General features: G+C 44.4%; 1 protein-coding gene across 8 annotated transcripts in view; it reads right to left on the minus strand.

The window, feature by feature from the left end:
• The window catches only part of MFAP5 (microfibril associated protein 5), a 46,176-nt gene that overhangs the window by 12,242 nt on the left and 15,916 nt on the right, over positions 1-18,018 (minus strand). For 3 of the 8 annotated variants that reach the window (XM_042991729.1, XM_042991728.1, XM_042991725.1), the window contains exon 2: positions 7,180-7,485. The exons of 2 other annotated variants lie outside the window; for them this stretch is intronic. In XM_042991729.1, the coding sequence (XP_042847663.1) occupies positions 7,180-7,269 (90 nt within the window). In that variant the 5' untranslated portion in view covers positions 7,270-7,485. Of the gene's footprint in view, positions 1-1,680; positions 1,925-7,179; positions 7,486-17,844; positions 17,951-18,018 lie in introns of those variants that run through there. 3 more of the 8 variants (XM_042991727.1, XM_042991732.1, XM_042991733.1) reach the window with 3 other exon arrangements.

Raw genomic sequence — 18,018 nt, forward strand, 5'->3', positions numbered from 1 at the left:
CTGGGATTCGCAGTCACTCACACCCTCATTCCAAATGTTATGACCACACCAGTGAGTGATATGCCGTTCCCTAGGAGGCCTGGCTCCCACTCATGTGCCTTTCTTCCATGAGCTTCTTTTCCCTCTTGCAACCTGGCCCCAGGCCCCAGCCTCCACCCACCTCCTTTTCCTTGGGCTCCTTACCTAAGTAGCTCCGTCTCATCATTGCACAGTCTGCCCCTTCTCTGGCCATCTTCTATGTTTGAATCATTCTGCCTTCCTCCCCTCTCACTTTCTTTATTGACATTTACCTCTTCAACGCCACCAAATTCCTTTATATCCCTGTGTTTCTCTTTTTTCTTTGCCTCTTTCTTGACACATGCATTCCAGAATGTGGTTCTGTCCCTCCCGCCCCTCCCTTCCCATCCTATTTATTCCATTTTCAAACAAACACAGACACTACATAAGCTTTGCCCAAGAGGAGGGTTGGCTGCTTTAGGCTTAGGAAAAGTTGAAAAATACACTACTCTCTGAATCCTTTTGAAATGTAAGGGAGTTCTGTGAGAGGACATGCCAACCTTCTTCTGTCTTTTGTCTTTGTTTAAGCTTATGCTAAGCATCTTGGTTTCTGGAATCTTATGGACAACATGCTATCCAAAGCCCAAAGGAAATTGGGAGCCAATTTCATTCTGCTGGCCTTATTCTCCAACCATACTTTTCCCCACATCGTGTAACATACAGATAACTTTCTCAGATCCAGGATCTTTTAAGACTTTGTATTTGCTCTTATTCATAGAAACCTAGAGGTTTTGACTGGTTAAAAAAAAAAAAAGATATATCTCCACTTTGGAGGGAACAAACTTGAATTACAGAAACTCAAATCTGAGGGATCATTGACCTTGTACGCATTTAAGTGTCTAAGTTTCAAGTTAATCTGTTGGCTTGTCAGGAGATAAACAATGTAGACCAAAGGAGCTAAATTAGAGGAGAGTACAGGTAGACAGAGAGCAGATCGTGTTAATAGAATACAGACTAGAAAAAGAAAAAATAAGAGAAGGGAGGGGGAAAGGAGCGGAGGAGGGAAGAGGGGAGGAAGGAAACTAGTTATTTGGGAGGAAGGGAGAGCATTGGATTTAAGCAGAACTAAGGAAATAGCACCTTCAGCTCCTCCAAAGGGGCCATACGTGTTCCATCTCTGAGACACATGGGTTCCGGTCACAGTTTAGAACAAATGTGAGCATAAAACCCTGCTCTTCCTGACCTGCCTTACTGAGAACTTGCCCTTCGCCCATGTGCTCTGCAGTGAGAGTGCAGAGGCTGGAAAACAGATGTGATTCCAGTCTGGTGAGAGTCGGCAAAGAAAAGGCAGGGAGGTGGGGGTGGGGATCGAAACACAAAAAAGCAGAGGCAAAGCAGAGCTGAGGCAGGACATATAATAGAGAGCTTAGAGCAACAATCATGTTTTCCATGAAGCTCAGACAGATGGACAAACTGAACTCAGCCCAGTCATTTGGCAGGGAGAGCAATGACCTCAATGTGCTGGCCCAGCTCGAGACCATAGCAGAGAAGAGCCTCCCCAGGCAGCGGGAGGGGGTGCTCTCCTGGGGTCGTAGGAGGGAGTCTGAAGTTAGGGCAGCGACAGTGGAACAGAATGTCCGGAGTAAGGCAGAGGGAGAAGGCAGGCAGGGAGCAGCAGCTTACAAGGAAAGGAGAGGAAGCTTGGGCGCACTGATGTTAAGAGCAGGAGCCACCATTTCTTCGTGCTGGGCTTCCTAGGCTTCCAGGAACGCAGTTTGTCTTGAAGTGGTCTGATTAATTTTCTCTTCCTTGCAGTTATGGTGGCCCTTTCCTTCCAGCATTGTTCCCCATTTGTTTTCAGAGCCCAGGTAGGGAGAGAACCTCAGATTTGCTTTTCCCGAGGTGATTTGGTCAGCTTCCGTTGTATTACACTATCGGTTTATCGTCGAATTGCATGCTTCCGCAAGTAGTAACACCAACGGGTCAGAAATGAACAACTGCCAACCAGAGCCGTGAGCCTCTGGTTTTCTGAGGTTCCCACTGACCCCAGGGGAAGAACTCCCTGGGCAGCAGTCCACGATCCCATCCAATGCAAGCTGATCGCCTGTGGATGGAGCGAACAGGAAAGTCCTCTATGGAATAGCCTGGCAGGTGCAGAGGCCACTTAATACAGGCAAGCTCATGTTTGAGTCACATAGGAAAATTTTCGTTTTCGAAAAGGGTCTCCAGTCAATGGCAGATGGGGGAAGTACAAAGGAAGAGAAGGGAGGCAGACAAGCGAAACGGCGCACCGGTTCTATTCATCTGTTTATTGGCCTGTAAAGAATACACCCATTAGCTGAAGGCCTCTGGGCAAATGTACAGAAAAGTTATTACTACAGTCCAATCCAACTAAATTAAATCCAGGGCCTAAACGCAAAAGAAGAAGAAAAAAAAAAAAAAAAGCCAAAACGAAATCCCATAAAAGGAAAGCAAGAAGGGAGGAGGGTTATACGAGGTGGGGAGGGAGGAAAGGCAGAGAGCAATGTGTGCGGAGGAATGAAGCAATAAACTAGTAACAGCCCAGCTTAAACGATGGACTCAGTGCAGGAGTTAGAAGCTAGGAAACGTGCATCCTCAGACAACTTCCCACTCATTAATAACCCATACTTGCTGTAACACCTCATGCCTCTGCGCTTTGCACTTTCTGTTCCTTCCTTTATGAAATATCCTTTCCCAGTCCCAGTCAGTAAATGCTCATGTGTACATCAAAGCCCAGGTTAGACTCTGCCTCTTCCCAGAAACCTTTTCTGGTCTCCTCTTCTTCTGAAGAATTTTTTTTTTTTTTTTTTTTTTTTTTTTTTTTTTACAGTAAGCTATGCATCCAAACGTGGGGCTTGAACTCATGACCAAGAGATTAAGAGTTGCACGCTCTACAGACTGAGCCAGCCAGGCACCCCCTGCCTCTCAAGAGCTTATCATTCTCTCTACTGAGCTACCTTTGTATTTATTTCCAGTTCCTTGATTGCAGAGGTGAAGTCTTACTCATCCCTGGCAGGTAGAATGATTAGCATGTAAGAAGCAAACTTTGGGGACACCTGGGTGGCTCAGTCCGTTAACCAGACTCTTGATTTTGGCTCAGGTCATGATTTCCCGTGTTGTGGGAGCCAGCTCCGTGTTGGGCTCTGTGCTGACAGCTCACAGCCTGCTTGGGGTTCTCTCTCTCTCTCCCCCTTTCTCTCTGCCCCTCCCCCTCAATCACTGAGCTCTCTCTTTCAAAATAAATAAATAAATAAATACATACATACATACATAACGTTATTTTAAAAAGTCAAAATTTGGGGCGACTGGGTGGCTCAGTCGGTTGAGTGTCCGACTTCGGCTCAGTTCATGATCTCACAGCTTGTGAGTTCAAGCCCCGCATCGGGCTCTGTGCTGACAGCTCAGAGCCTGGAGCGTGTTTCAGATTCTGTGTCTTCCTCTCTCTCTGACCCTCCCCCATTCATGCTCTGTCTCTCTCTGTCTCATAAATAAATGTTAAAAAAATTTTTTTTAAATAAATTTAAATAAAATCAAAATTTGGTCATTCGAATTGGATTGAGATGAAGACTTAAAATAGTAAAATTGCTATTTCTATGTAAAACATTTCAAAAAATGAGTCAAATGCCAATATGTAGAGAGGATAGAATTCTAGAGAAGTAACTAGTTAGAGAATTCACAAGGAGTATAGCAAGTGGAACAAATAGCCAATGTATTGAAGTGATCAGAGGCAAATAGAGCAAACAGAAATAGGCCTATAAATTGGGCAACAGCTACTCTAGAAACAAAGGAATTTTGGCAGGGAGGCTGTAAAATCAGTGTATGGAAAACATGTCGTTTTCCTTCAGTGCCGTTAACTCATAATAAAACGTTTAACTTATATCTGCAATAGCGCGTCTGTCCCATCGCTCTGGTTGATGTAAATTTTCTGATGATACTGGTGGTCTTGCATTGTAGGCCATGCTGTCTTGACCATGCAAATGTGAAATGATGTAGAATGCTTGATCCAGGTTCAGGATTCTGTTAAGTTTCCATCTTCCCATTCTACCCATCGGAAAACAAATAAAACAGGGGTGCCTGGGTGGCTCAGTCAGTTAAGCATCCGAGCCTCGTTTTTGGCTCAAGTCATGATCACACAGTTTGTGTGAGCCCCGTGTCGGGATCTGCTCTATGGAGCCTGCTTGGAATTCTCTCTCCCTCTCTCTCTCTGCCCCTTCCCCTTCCCCTCCTCAAAAAATAAATAAATGTTAAAAAATAAAAAAAAGTCTGGACTATGCAAATATCAGAAGAAAACAGGAAAGTTCAACGTATATAATTATTAATAATTGCTAATATAATTATTAAGTTTGGTAGATTTATGATTTATATGTATATATATTCTAGATAATATGTGCTAGGCAGCCTGGCCTGCAGGATGGCCTCCAGTGATGATTCCTCCCTTCTATTCTTTTCCCCCTTGAGTGTGGGTTGGATGTAAGGACCAGTAGCGAATAGAACGCAGCAAAGGCTCAGTAGTACCTTCCAGATGAGATTACAAAGACTCTGGCTTCTAACATTAGTGTTCCCTTTTGATCTCTGGCTTGCTTATTTGCTCTGAACAAAGCCAGCTGCCATGCTGTGAGCTACTCTATAGAAATGCTCTTGTGAAAGAAGGGATATCTCTAGCCAATAGTCAGCAGCCCCAGAACTCTAAGAGCCATATAAATGAACTTGGAAGTAGATCTTCCCTCAATTGGACCTTGAAGATTGCAGCTCCAGCCAACGCCTTGACTACAGCCTTGGGAGATTCTGAGCCAGAGGTACGCAACTAAGCTGTTCTTGTATTCCTAACCAACACCAGCTTTGGGAAAATAAATGTTTGCTGTTTTAAGCTGCTACATAGATCATTGATATGTCCTATACTATAATACATAACCATCTTATCTAACATATGAATATAATATTTAGATATTTCTCCCTGTATATAGTATATAATAATGTATTATAATGTTGATACAATTGTGTGAAAGACTAAATTACCCATTATTATGCATTCACCATTTTTAAAATATTTTTTAACTGTTTATTTTTTTTTATTTTTTTTTAACGTTTATTTATTTTTGAGACAGGGAGAGACAGCATGAATGGGGGAGGGTCAGAGAGAGAGGGAGACACAGAATCTGAAACAGGCTCCGGGCTCTGAGCTGTCAGCACAGAGCCTGACACGGGGCTTGAACTCACGGACCGCGAGATCGTGACCTGAGCCGAAGTCGGATGCCCAACCGACTGAGCCACCCAGGCGCCCCTTAACTGTTCATTTTTGAGAAAGAGAGAGATAGAGCCTGAGCAGGGAGGGGCACAGAGAGACAGAGACTGAATCTGAAGCAGGGTCCGGGCTCTGAGCTGTCAGCACAGAGCCCGACGCGGGACTCAAACTCACAAACCCGCGAGATCATCGTGACCTGAAGTCAGACACTTAACCAATTGAACCACGCAGGCGCCCCTGCATTAGCCATTATTATACACTAGTTAGTAGTAATGGCTAATGTTTATGGAACATTTACCATATGCTAGGTGCTGTGCTAAAAAGTATGATTATACTTCTTTTGAAATTAACACATTCATAAGAAAGCATAGAGAAAGGAGAGAGACGAAAAGAAACAACAGATAACAGAGGGGACAGAAGAAAAGGAAGAGACGTAGTAAGAAGGAAAACAGGGGGGAGAAACAGGGTCCAAGAGACAGAACTCATGTGGAAACCACAGAATTATCCTTTAATATTCACTACTAATGATTCATATAATTTAGTACTATAATTTACTTGAAATGTAGGCCATGAAAAAAGAAAGAAACAATTTGAGGCACCTGGCTTAGTCAGTAGAGCATGTGACTCTTGATCTCAGGGTTGTAGATTTGAGCCCCTTGCTGGGTATAGAGATTACTTATGAATAAAATCTTAAGGGGTGCCTGGGTGGCTCAGTCGGCTGTGTCTGACTCTCGATTTTGGCTCAGGTCATGATGTCACGGTTCATGACATCCAGCCCCATGTCGTGCTCTATGCTGACAGCACAAAGCCTGTTTGGGATTCCTTCTCTTCTCCCCTCCCCACCCCCCCCCACCCCCCACCCCCCGCTCTCTCTCTCTCTCTCTCTCAAAATAAATAAACTTTAAAAAAAATCTTAAAAAATAATTAAGAAAAATAAAATGTATTTATTCATTTAACAAACAGGGAGAACTTTCTATACTCCAGCTATTCTGTTATAGACATTTGAAATATACTAGAAATAAAATGGATAATATTTTGCTATTACACTGCTTACAATTTTGAAGGAAAGCTATGGAAGTTCCTTCTTCACAGATAGAATTTTTTTAGTGATTTAGGTTCATATATTTCTAGAAACAGAATGATGGATTGGATGGCCGTTAATGTTGGAACTGAATCTACTCACAGGAAAATTGGAATTCGCTTATTGTTCAGCGGGGTCACCCACACCTTAAAAAAAAATTTTTTTTAATGTTTGTTTACTTTTGAGGCAGAGAGACAGAGCATGAGCTGGGGAGAGTCAGAGAGAGAGGGAGACACAGAATCTGAAGCAGGCTCCAGGCTCTGAACTGTCAGCACAGAGCCCGATGCAGGGCTCGAACCCACGAACCTCGAGATCACCACCTGAGCCAAAGTCTGATGCTCAACGGACTGAGCCACCTAGGCACCCCACCCACCCTTTTTCTTAAACTGTAACTTTTAAGGAGGCTCCACACCCAGTGTGGGGCTTGAACCCACAACCCTGAGATCAAGAGTCACAGGCTTGGGGCGCCTGGGTGGCTCAGTCCGTTAGGCATCCGACTTCGGCTCAGGTCATGATCTCGCCATCTGTGGGTTCGAGCCCCGCGTCGGGCTCTGTGCTGACAGCTCAGAGCCTGGAGCCTGTTTCAGATTCTGTGTCTCCCTCTTTCTCTGACCCTCCCCTGTTCACGCTCTCTCTCTGTCTCAAAAATAAATAAATGTTAAAAAAAAAAAATTAAAAAAAAAAAAAAGAGTCACAGGCCTTACAGCCTGAGCCAGCCAGGTGTCCTGCAGCTTTCCTAGACTAAGAGTGAAAGAGGCTCTGTGAACCATCCTGAGGGTGGTTCATTGCTGCTCTTTCAAACACTGCATACTGATCAGTGAGCATGAACCGTTCATACCTTTCCACTTGAAGATCCTTCTCCCCAGTTCCCTTCAAAGTATGGTTTAATAAACCATGCCAAACTTAGTGATTGAAAGCAACAATTCATTGTTTTCCCTGATTTTATATGGTCATCAGGTGGTAAGTCTGCTTTCCATGGTGTTGGCCAGAAAGATCCAGAATGGCCTCGATCCAACGGCCAGCGGATGCTAGCTGCCCACAGGAGTCTGTGACAGGGTTGTGGGCAACAGTTCTCTTCCTTGCAGTGTTGACGCCTGACTCATCTGGGTTGCAAAAGCGTAGCCATGTGTTGAGAAGGAGAATTCTGAGAAACGAAGAAAAAAGTGGAGCTCTCTTAAGGGTCAGCCTGGGAAATTACTTGCTCTCCCTCTCCTACGTTCTTTTTTTTTTTTTTAATATATTTTTTTTTAACGTTTTATTTATTTTTGAGACAGAGAGAGACAGAGCATGAACGGGGGAGGGGCAGAGAGAGAGGGAGACACAGAATCGGAAGCAGGCTCCAGGCTCTGCGCCATCAGCCCAGAGCCTGATGTGGGGCTCCGACTCACAGACCGAGAGATCGTGACCTGAGCTGAAGTCGGCGCTTAACCGACTGAGCCACCCAGGCGCCCCATCCCTCTCCTACGTTCTATTGGTGAAAACAAATCTACAGGGTCAGTTCCAATTTTAAGGAAGGGGCAACAGATTCCACCTTTTCATAGGAGGATTGGCAAACAATGTGTAGCCATCTCTGATCTATCACAGTGCCTCTGAGGTTACAGAGAATCTTTTCAACAGCCCAGGTAGGTGCCCAACGGGAAACATTTGTATTTTGCTCTTTCCTGGAAAGCTAATTCACTTGTCTTCACAATGCTAAGGAAGGCCACCCCCCCCCCCCAAGGTCCTCTTTGATGCTCAGTATTGTAGATGAACTGCATTCTCATTTTCTTGATTTCTGTACCACTAGGCCCTGCTGACCTGTCCTCTCTGTTGAGATATTCTCTTCCCTTGGCATCTATGACACCACGTCTCTTTGTTTTTCTCTGCTCCCTTCAGTGTTCTTTTACATTTCTTTTTCTTCTGTTCTCTGGTAGTTTTCAGGGTTCTTGCCCCGGCCATCCCTCTTACTACACTGAATCCCTCATGAGTCCCTTTCGCTCCTGTCTTTATTTTCCATCATTCGGCTGATGTTCCCAGATCCACACCCGAGTCTAATCTACTTGTCTCCTGAGCTCTGCATCTGAATGTGCAACAGCACATCTCTGTTTGGAGGTCCCACAGGCACCCTGAGTCCGTCAGGCTTTGATGGAATCATTTAAGCAGCAAGAGACAAAGCTGAGGAATAGACTGTAGGCTGAGCTTTTAGGAGTGACTACCAAGAGACTCCACTGCTCCTTCTGCCATTCGAAGGCCCCCTCCCAGGTGACCTCCTTCACTCTGACTCCTCCCCACCCACTCTTTGTTTTCAAAATCCTATTGATCTTACTTTCTTAATCTTTCAGAACTATCCGTTCTGTCCATTATTTCCATCACCACTTCAGTTCAGCCCAGCCCTTACCCTCAGTTGGAGTGTCCCTCCCCACCACCGCCCTTAGTCATAACCCAAAGCGCCAAGAGTAGAATTTCTAGCGCTGGTCAGATTAAGTCACTTTTTGGCGTAAAGACTTTCAAGATTCCTCATCTTCAGTATACGGATAGAAATTCTTAGTATGCATACATGACTATTCATTTTTTAAAATCTCTCATCACCACTGCTCCAATCCACCCATGCTAGTGACTTCCTGCCTTGCTTCCCACCTGTACTGAATTACTTGCACTTCTGAAAAACTACATTCGATTTGCCAACCTCCACCGTAATCCTTACTTTCCCAAGATCTTTATGTTCAGCTGGCTGGTTTCTCCTCATCCTTTATAACTCAGGTTGGGTATTATCTCCTTTGGATTGTTTTCCCGAGTGTCTCCGCTACAATGAGTGGCTCCATGTGGACAGAGGAGTGTTACTGTTGTATGCCCCAAACCAAGCACAGAGACTCCGTTTCTGCGCATCGGAAAGAAGTGTGGAGTGTGAAGGGGAGAGGCTGTATTTCCTAAAACTGGTCACAAGGGGGCAGCAAATAGCTTCTTTAGACTAGGCACTTCTGTTGGTTTTTCTGGCATCGCATTTACTATTACAACTGACTGTTGGTGTTCTTCTAGCACAACTCGAGCTAGGCCTGATGGGAAGGAAGATTCCTAATGAATCAGAACTGTACTTCATGTATATTCTGGTTGGTTTCTCAACGCCAGGCACTTCATTAAGTACTAGTAATTAAAAAAGATGATTCGGCGGGGGGAGGTGGGGCAGGGCAGTGCCTGAGTGGCTCAGTTAGTGGAGCTTCTGGCTCTTGATTTTGGCTCAGGTTGTGGTCCCAGGGTTGTGTGATCGAGCCCCGCCTTGGGTTCTGTGCTGAGTGTGGAGCCTGCTTGAGATTATCTCTCTGTCCCTCCCTCTGTCCTCTCCTGCTTGCAATCTCTCTCTAAAAATAAAAATAAAATTTTTAAAAAGATGAATCAGGGACACCTGGCCAGCTCAGTCAGTAGAGCATGTGACTCTTGACCTTAGGGTCATGAGTTCGAGTCCCATGTTGGGTGTAGAAATTACATACTAACAACAACAACAACAAAAAGATAAATCAGTCACAGTTCCTACATTCAAGGAATCAATAATTTAGTGGGAAAGAGAAGTGATCCTGAACCTTCTTTATACCCTGACATATGAAGAAACAAGTGATTTGATCCAAGCGATACTGATTTTCATCAGTAGCAATGTCTGCTTCAGATGCCAGACCGATTAAAGCACTTGACTGGCCCAGTCGGTAGAGCACACAACTCTTTTTTTTTTAACATTTATTTATTTTTGAGACAGAGAGAGACAGAGCATGAACGGGGGAGGGGCAGAGAGAGAGGGAGACACAGAATCTGAAGCAGGCTCCAGGCTCTGAGCTGTCAGCACAGAGCCCGATGCGGGGCTCTAACTCACGGACTGTGAGATCATGACCGGAGTCGAAGTCGGCTGCTTAACCGACTGAGCCACCCAGGCGCCCCATAGAGCACACAACTCTTGATCTCCAGGGTTGTGAGTTCAAGTCCCATTGGACCTAGTGCTTACTTTATTATTTTTTTAAAGATATTATTTTTAAGTAAAGTCTACACCCCATGTGGGGCTTGAACTTATAGCCCAAAGATCAACAGTCCCATGTTCCACAGACTGAGCCAGCCAGATGCCCCAGGGCCTAGAGATTACTTAAAAAAAAAAAAAAAAAAAAGTGGAATGGTTAGTTACTGGGTGCAAATAAGATAGAGTCTCTTAAATGACAGGCATGTTTTTGAAGAGCATGATCCCCATGAACCCAGCTAATTCCAGCCCCAGTAATTCTAGGATGGCCAGAGAAACATGCTCCAACTTGAGCCCACTACTTTTCTCTTCCTTCTCTTCCTTCCTTCCCTTCCTTTTCCTCCCTTCCTTCCCTGTCTTCCCTCCTTCCCTTGCTTTCCTTCCTTCCTTCCTTCTCTTTCTTTCTCTCTCTCTCTCCCAGATGAGCAGTTTTATGTTCACAACAAAATTGAGTGAAAGGTACAGAGAATTCCTATATTACCGCCCCCCCCCCCGCCCCGCCCCATACACCTACGTCCTCCACCACTACCAAAGTGGTACATTTGTTACAACTGATGAATCTACGTGGACACATCATCACCCAAAGTCCAGAGTTAACCTTAGGGTTCACTCTTACTGTTTTAAATTCTGTGGGTTTTGACAAATGTATCAGGGTATGTATCCACCATTAGAATATCATTCTATTTCACTACCCTATAAATGGTCTATTTTTCTCCTAAAGTAAGCTGTACATCCAACGTGGCTTGAACTTATGACCCTGAGGTCACGCTTTACCAACTGAGCCCCCCCAGGTGCCCCTAAAATGCTCTGCCTATTTATCCCACCCTCCCCTTTAAGCTCTGTCAACTGACCTTTACTGCCTTATAGTTATGTCATTTTCAGAATATATATGGTTGGAATCATAAAGGATGTAGCCATTTCAGATTGGCTTCTCTCACTTAGTAATATACCTTTAAGTTTCTTTCATGCTTTTTTTGTGATAGCGCTTTTCTTTCTAGTGCTGTGCAATAATCCGTGTTCCAGATGTAAGCAATTTCATGACCTGTTCACCTACTGAGGTCTCTTCCAAGTTTGGGCAATTATGAACGAAGCTGCTCTGAGCATCCGTGTGCAGTGTTTTGGGTGGACGTAAGCTTTTCCTTTGGGTAAATACCAAGGAGCTTAATTAATTGATCAGATGGCATGAGTGTATTTACTTTTTTGTTTTAATGTTTGTTTATTTCTGAGACAGAGACAGAGCATGATCGGGGGAGGGGCAGAGAGAAAGGGAGACACAGAATCCGAAGCAGGCTCCAGGCTCCGAGCTGTCAGCACAGGACCTGACGCGGGGCTCGAACTCACGGACCGCGAGATCATGACATGAGCCGAAGTCGGTGGCGCAACTGACTGAGCCACCCAGGCGCCCCACGTGTATTTACTTTTATAAAGAACCAGTAAACTGTCTTCCAGAGTGACTGTACCATTTTGCATTCCCTCCAGCAATGAACAAGAGTTCTTGTTGCTCTAAATCCTTGTAGTGACATCTCATTGTGTTTAATTCACATTTCTGTAATGACACATGGCGTGGAGAGTTTTTCATATTTCTATTTAGCACCTGGTGCCTCCACTGATAGGGTGCATGGTCGGGGTTTTTGCCTATTTTTAAATCAGGTTCTTCATTTTCTTATTGTTGAATTTTAAGAGTTTATATACTTTGGATCACAGTCCTTTATCAGACATGCCTTCAACAAATACTTTCTCCCATCTGTGGCTTGTCTTCTTTGTCTCTTGATATTGTCTTCTGCTGCGCAAAAGATCGGGATTTTAATGAGGTCCAGCTTATAATTTCTTTCATGGATCATGACTTTGATGTTATATCTAAAAAAGTCATCTACGTGCCCATAGTCATCTGTTATCTTCTAGGGGTTTCACGGTTTTGGGTTTTAGGTCTATGATACATTTGAGTTTATTTTTGAGAAGGCTGTGAGCTCATATATATATATATATTTTTTTTTTTAATTTAATGTGGAGGTCCTACTGTTCCACATGATTTGTTGAAAAGAGTGTCTTTGATCCATTGTATTCCCTTTGCTCCTTTGCCAAAGATCAGCTGACCATATCTATGTGGGTCTATTTCTGAGCTCTCCCTTCTGTTCCTTTGATGTATTTGTCTATTCTTTTGCCGGTGCTGCACTGTCTTGATTACTGTAGCTTTATAGTTCGTTTTAAAGTCAAGTGGTGTCGGTCTTCCAACTTTGTGTTTCTCTTTGGATAGTGTATGGGCTGTTTTGGGTCTCTTGTCTCTGCCTATAAACTTTAGACTCAGTTTGTCGATACCCACATAACAACTTGCCGGGAGAGATTGCATTGAGTCTACATACCAAGTTGGAAAGAACTGACATCTTGAGAATATTGAGTCTTCCTGCCCACAAACATAGAATATCGCATCCATTTAGTTCTTTGATTTTTTTTTCAGAGTTTTGTAATTCTTCCCCTTATGTTTTCTCAGATTTATATAGAAGTATTTCATCCCTCCCCTGCTCACGCTCTGTCTGTCTCTGTCTCAAAAATAAACATTAAAAAAGTTTTTTTTTATATACGTATTTCACCTTTTGGGGTGCTGTGACAGTCTAAGTACTATATGTATTTATTTATTTTATTTATTTTTATTTTTTTATTATACGAAATTTATTGTCAAATTAGTTTCCATACAATGTAATATATGTATTTAGTCTCCCCTCCTCACCTATGTTTCCTAAACACTTGGAATCGATCAAAGTCTTTTTGTTTTTTATTAAAAAAAATTTTTTTTAACGTTTATTTATTTTTGAGACAGGGAGAGACAGAGCATGAACGGGGGAGGGTCAGAGAGAGGGAGACACAGAATCTGAAACAGGCTCCGGGCTCTGAGCTGTCAGCACAGAGCCCGACGTGGGGCTCGAACTCACGGACCGCGAGATCATGACCTGAGCTGAAGTTGGCTGCTTAACCGACTGAGCCACCCAGGCTCCCCGATCAGCGTCTTTTTGTATGCTCACGAGATGCCTGGTGGTGGGGGGCTGCCAGGATAGCCTCGGATCGGGTGCTGGTTGCCAGGGCAAGTAACCACGCGATCCGAGTGCTGGAACTAAGCAGCTACCCCCATGTAATGAAACCTCCGTACAAAACCTAAGCAAAGCGATTTGAAGAGCTTCTGTGTTAGCAAGCACATTCAAGTGCTGAGCGGGCAGTGTGGCCTGAGGCGACATGGAAGCCATGTGCACCCACCTCATACCTTGCCCTGTGCATCCTACCGTTTGGCTGCTCCGGAGCTGTGGCCTTTATAATAAATGGCTAATAGTGAGTAAAACCCTTGCTTGAGTTCTGTGAGCCATTCTAGCCAAGTTATTGAAGGCAACGAGGGACCTGTGATTTACAGCTGTTAGACAGGAGTACGGGAGGTAGGAGTTGCGATTGATGTCTGAGATGGGAGTGGTCTTATGGAACTGAGCCCCTGACTTGTAGGATCTGACGCGACCTCCAGGGAGATCGGGTCAGAATTGAATTGAACTGTAAGGGGCCCAGCTGGTGTATGAGAATTCATGAAGGAGGGAAATCACCCCACCCAGTTGGTATCAGAAGTATTGGGAGGAGAGAAGACACAGAAGCTTTTCTGTTCAGGTGCTAATGTAAATGGTATTCTGGTTTCAATTTCAAATCCCACTTGTTCAGGGTGCCTGGGTGGCACAGTCTGTTAAGCAGGCGATTCTCGATCATGATCTCACGGTTCATGAGTTTGAGCCCTGCGTCGGGATCCATGCTGACAGTGCAGAGCCTGCCTGGGATTCTCTCTGTCTCTCTCCCTCTCTCTGCTCCTCCCCTGCTTGTGCTCTCTCTCTCTCTCTCTCAAAATAAATAAACCACAAAAAAATTTTTAATGAATAAATTAAAAATGATTGAATTTTGTATAATTTTTGTATTCTGCAAACTTGCTGTAGTCCCCCGTTAGTTTGAGGAGGGTTGTTTTTTTTTTTTCCTGGTCATTTCTTTATGATTTTCTACGTTGATGACCACATCATCTACAAATGAAGACAGCTTTATTTCTTCCTTCTCAATCTGTTCACCTCATCTTTCCTTTTTTTTTTTTTTTTTAATTGCATTAGCTAGACTTCCAGTATGATGTAGAAAAGCAGGGACGAGATGAAATATCCTTGCCTTGTTCATGATCATAGTGAGAAACTGTCCAGTATATCGCTATTAAGTATGATGTTAGTGATAGATTTCAACAGGTCTGGCTTGCAGCGGGTCAGTGGGATCCCAGTGGGGATGGAGTAGTGTCCCCTCACCCAGGGATGCCAAGGAAGTCACTCATCCAGTGGGATGTCCCATTGCAAATTGCAGTAGATAATTCCTTTCTCAGGCACGATGAGGCTTGGTGTTCTCAGTAGTGTAGCACTTGATCCATGGTAAGAGTCACAACGATGGCCTTTTTTTGGGCACCTTCCATACCTTCACAGCATTGGGTGCCTTGGCAGAGGTCCCCAGTCTGGCATATGGGTCCACAAGACTTACTGATTGATAATCCAAATGTATTAAAGCTTAGGACAGGGATGCCTGACTGGTTCAGTTAGTAGAGCATGCCATTCTTGATCTTGGTATTGTGAGTTCAAACCCCAGGTTGAGTGTCCAGATCACTTGGAAAAAAAAAAAAAAAAAAAGAATAGGACAGTACTTTAGTCCTCCCAGTCAAGGTTACAACCTGTTCCAATTTATTTATTTTCTTAAATATCTTTTAATTTTTTATTTAACTGTAGCTGTCATACCATGTTCATTTTTTTAATGTTTATTTATTTCTGAGAGAGACAGTTAGAGAGAGAGCGTGAGCGGGGAGGGGGGGTGTGGGGGCAGAGCGAGGGGGAGACACAGAATCCGAAGCAGGCTCCAGGCTCCGAGCAGTCAGCAGAGAGCCCGATGCGGGGCTCAAACTAAAGAACCGCGAGATCATGACCTGACCTGAAGTCGGATGCTCAGCTGACGGAGCCACCCCCGTGCCCCACCTGTTTGCAATTTAATCTGATATTTTCATACTCCATCTTTCATTTGTATGAACCCTGCTGTATGAACCTTGCTGCTTGTAGGTTACAGTATCGATGGAACCTCCATTCAAATGTCATGATCTTTTGCCCCGTCTTAACATGTCATGCCCTTTACAATGTGACTCTCAATCACTGTCTGAGAAGAGTGTCCATACACGGCCCTCCGCTTCTGTAATTCCCCTAATGGGGGCAGCCTGGTGTGTGTATCGACAAGGGGAAGCATGGGTTAGTTCTGATGCAGTGTCCACACAAACTAGGGCATATTTAAAACCCTCAATCAGAGTGAGGGGGCCCATATAATCAATTTGTCAATCCCTCACCATTTGGGAACACCAGTGGGTGGCCTCAGACCTTTGGGTGGTTGCCTTGAGCCGTATATACAACACAGGTGACATGCTGTTACTGCATTAACCAATCAATCAATATACCGTATCTACTAAAGGGTCAGGTGCTAGGGCTCATACCCAAGCCAGGACATCTGTTTCCTTCCTGATGGCCAGAGGTATCCATGCCTTATGAGCCAGGACATGGAAGGCAGCAAAGACTGCCTCAGGCTTGTGCAGGCAAATAAGGATATCCCTCCACACTTGACCCCACAAAGCCTCACTCATGAATCATTTTACTCCGTGGCTGCTGGGGTTCATTCCTTCCTGAGAGGCTCCACCTGGAAGAGTGATGTGAACACTGCTAGGACCTCTTTCCCTTTAGGGACATATCAAATGTTTGCCCCCTTCCAGAGCTTGGATCGACATCCTAGGGGCACTCTCCCCTTCTGCTGACTCTGCCACAGTATCTGACCCAGACCTTCCAAAAGTCGCAGATACATCATATTCAAAGGGTAGCCCTGCTCGGGAGATGTCTCGAGATGTAATCTGCTTCCCCACTATTTTCGCCTTGTCAATGCAGCTTGCTGCTCTGGGTCCCAATCCCACATATGCCCTTTCTTTACCAGGTGGCATAAGGGATGGACATACCAGGTGGGGAGTAAAATCCTCTGACCGACCGCCCATTCCTACAAAGGCTTGCACCTCCTTTACTTTCCGAGGCATGCATCTTATAAAACACAGTTTCTAGGACAACATGCATTCACCTAACTAAATGACACCCAAAACTTTATGGTAGAGCCTGGGCCTTGAATTTTCTGTGGATTCACTGCTCATCTTTGCCCTAGCAGACGGTACAGCAAAGCTTGAGGAATGTCCTCGAGCAGAGGCAAAGTCTTCCCGTGTTAACAGTGTATCCTCAACGTCATGGTCCATTTTGCTAATGTCAGGAAGGAGTACAGGAACAATTTTTGGGCTATCATCCTACAACATATAGTGGGACTCTGCAGGTAGCCTTGGGAAGCATTTAAAAGGTACATTATGGGGGGCGCCTGGGTGGTTCAGTCGGTTGAGCGCCGACTTCGGCTCAGGTCACGATCTCGCGGTCTGTGAGTTCGAGCCCCGCATCGGGCCCCTGTGCTGACAGCTCAGAGCCCGGAGCCTGTTTCAGATTCTGTGTCTCCCTCTCTCTGACCCTCCCCCATTCATGCTCTGTCTCAAAAATAAATAAACGTTAAAAAAAAAAAAAGGTACGTCATGGGGGCCACTGGGTGTCTCAGTCGGTTAGGTGTCCAACTTTTGGTTTTGGCTTAGGTCGTGATCTTCAGGCTTTGTGGGTTTGAGCCCTGCGTCGGGCTCTGTGCTGGCAGCATGGGATTCTCTGTCTCTCTCCCTGTGTCTGTGCCCTTCCCTCACTCCTGATGTCTCTGTCTCTGTCTAAATAAATAAATAAACTTTTTTTTTTTTTAAGGTGCATTATGGCACTGAATAATGTATGCAGTTGTTGAATCACTATATTGTATGCCTGAAATTGATATAACACTATTAACTATACTGGAATTAAAATAAACAAACAAGTAAAAAAAAAAAAAGGTTAATTATGTCCTTCCCAAATGAAGGCAAATTGATATTAGTTATCAGAAACCTGTACTTGTCAAAGTCTCTTCCATGAATCTCCTTGAAGATGAAGCACATTTGCAAGAACACGTTTGCCAAAGCATTGGAGTAAAACCATAGCTATCTACAAATCACAAAAGATTTTAAAATGGCATGGTAGAAAAAGAAATGTTTTCGGGGCACCTGGGTGGCTCAGTCGGTTAAGCGTCCGACTTCGGCTCAGGTCATGATCTCACGTTTCATGAGTTCAAGCCCCGCATCGGGCTCTGTGCTGACAGCTCAGAGCCTGGAGCCTGCCTCGGATTCTGGGTTCTCCCTCTCTCTGCCCCTCCCCTGCTTGTGCTCTTTCTTTGTCTCTCAAAAAATGAATAAATGTTAAGAAAAATTGAAAAGAAAAAGAAAAAGAAATGTTTTCAAAAATAATAAATAAAATAGCCATGGTTAAAGATTTGATAAGAGTTAATTATAATGCAATTAACAAGAGAATTTGGTTATTTCTGTGACATGCATTTAAAAATTATGACTTGTTACGGGACCTGGTCTGGATCACCCGGCAGAAGAACCAAGTGGCAGTCGGAGATCTTGGAAGGCAGGAGGTTTATTTCACACTGGTGGGCTCAGAGGATGTCATTCTCCGGAGGTCTGAGTCCCAAGCATAAGCAGAGGGGACAATTTATAGTATGTTACTTCTGCATTCCACATTAACAGTA

Source organism: Panthera tigris, chromosome B4 (genome assembly GCF_018350195.1).
Source record: "Panthera tigris isolate Pti1 chromosome B4, P.tigris_Pti1_mat1.1, whole genome shotgun sequence".
NCBI lineage: Eukaryota > Metazoa > Chordata > Mammalia > Carnivora > Felidae > Panthera > Panthera tigris.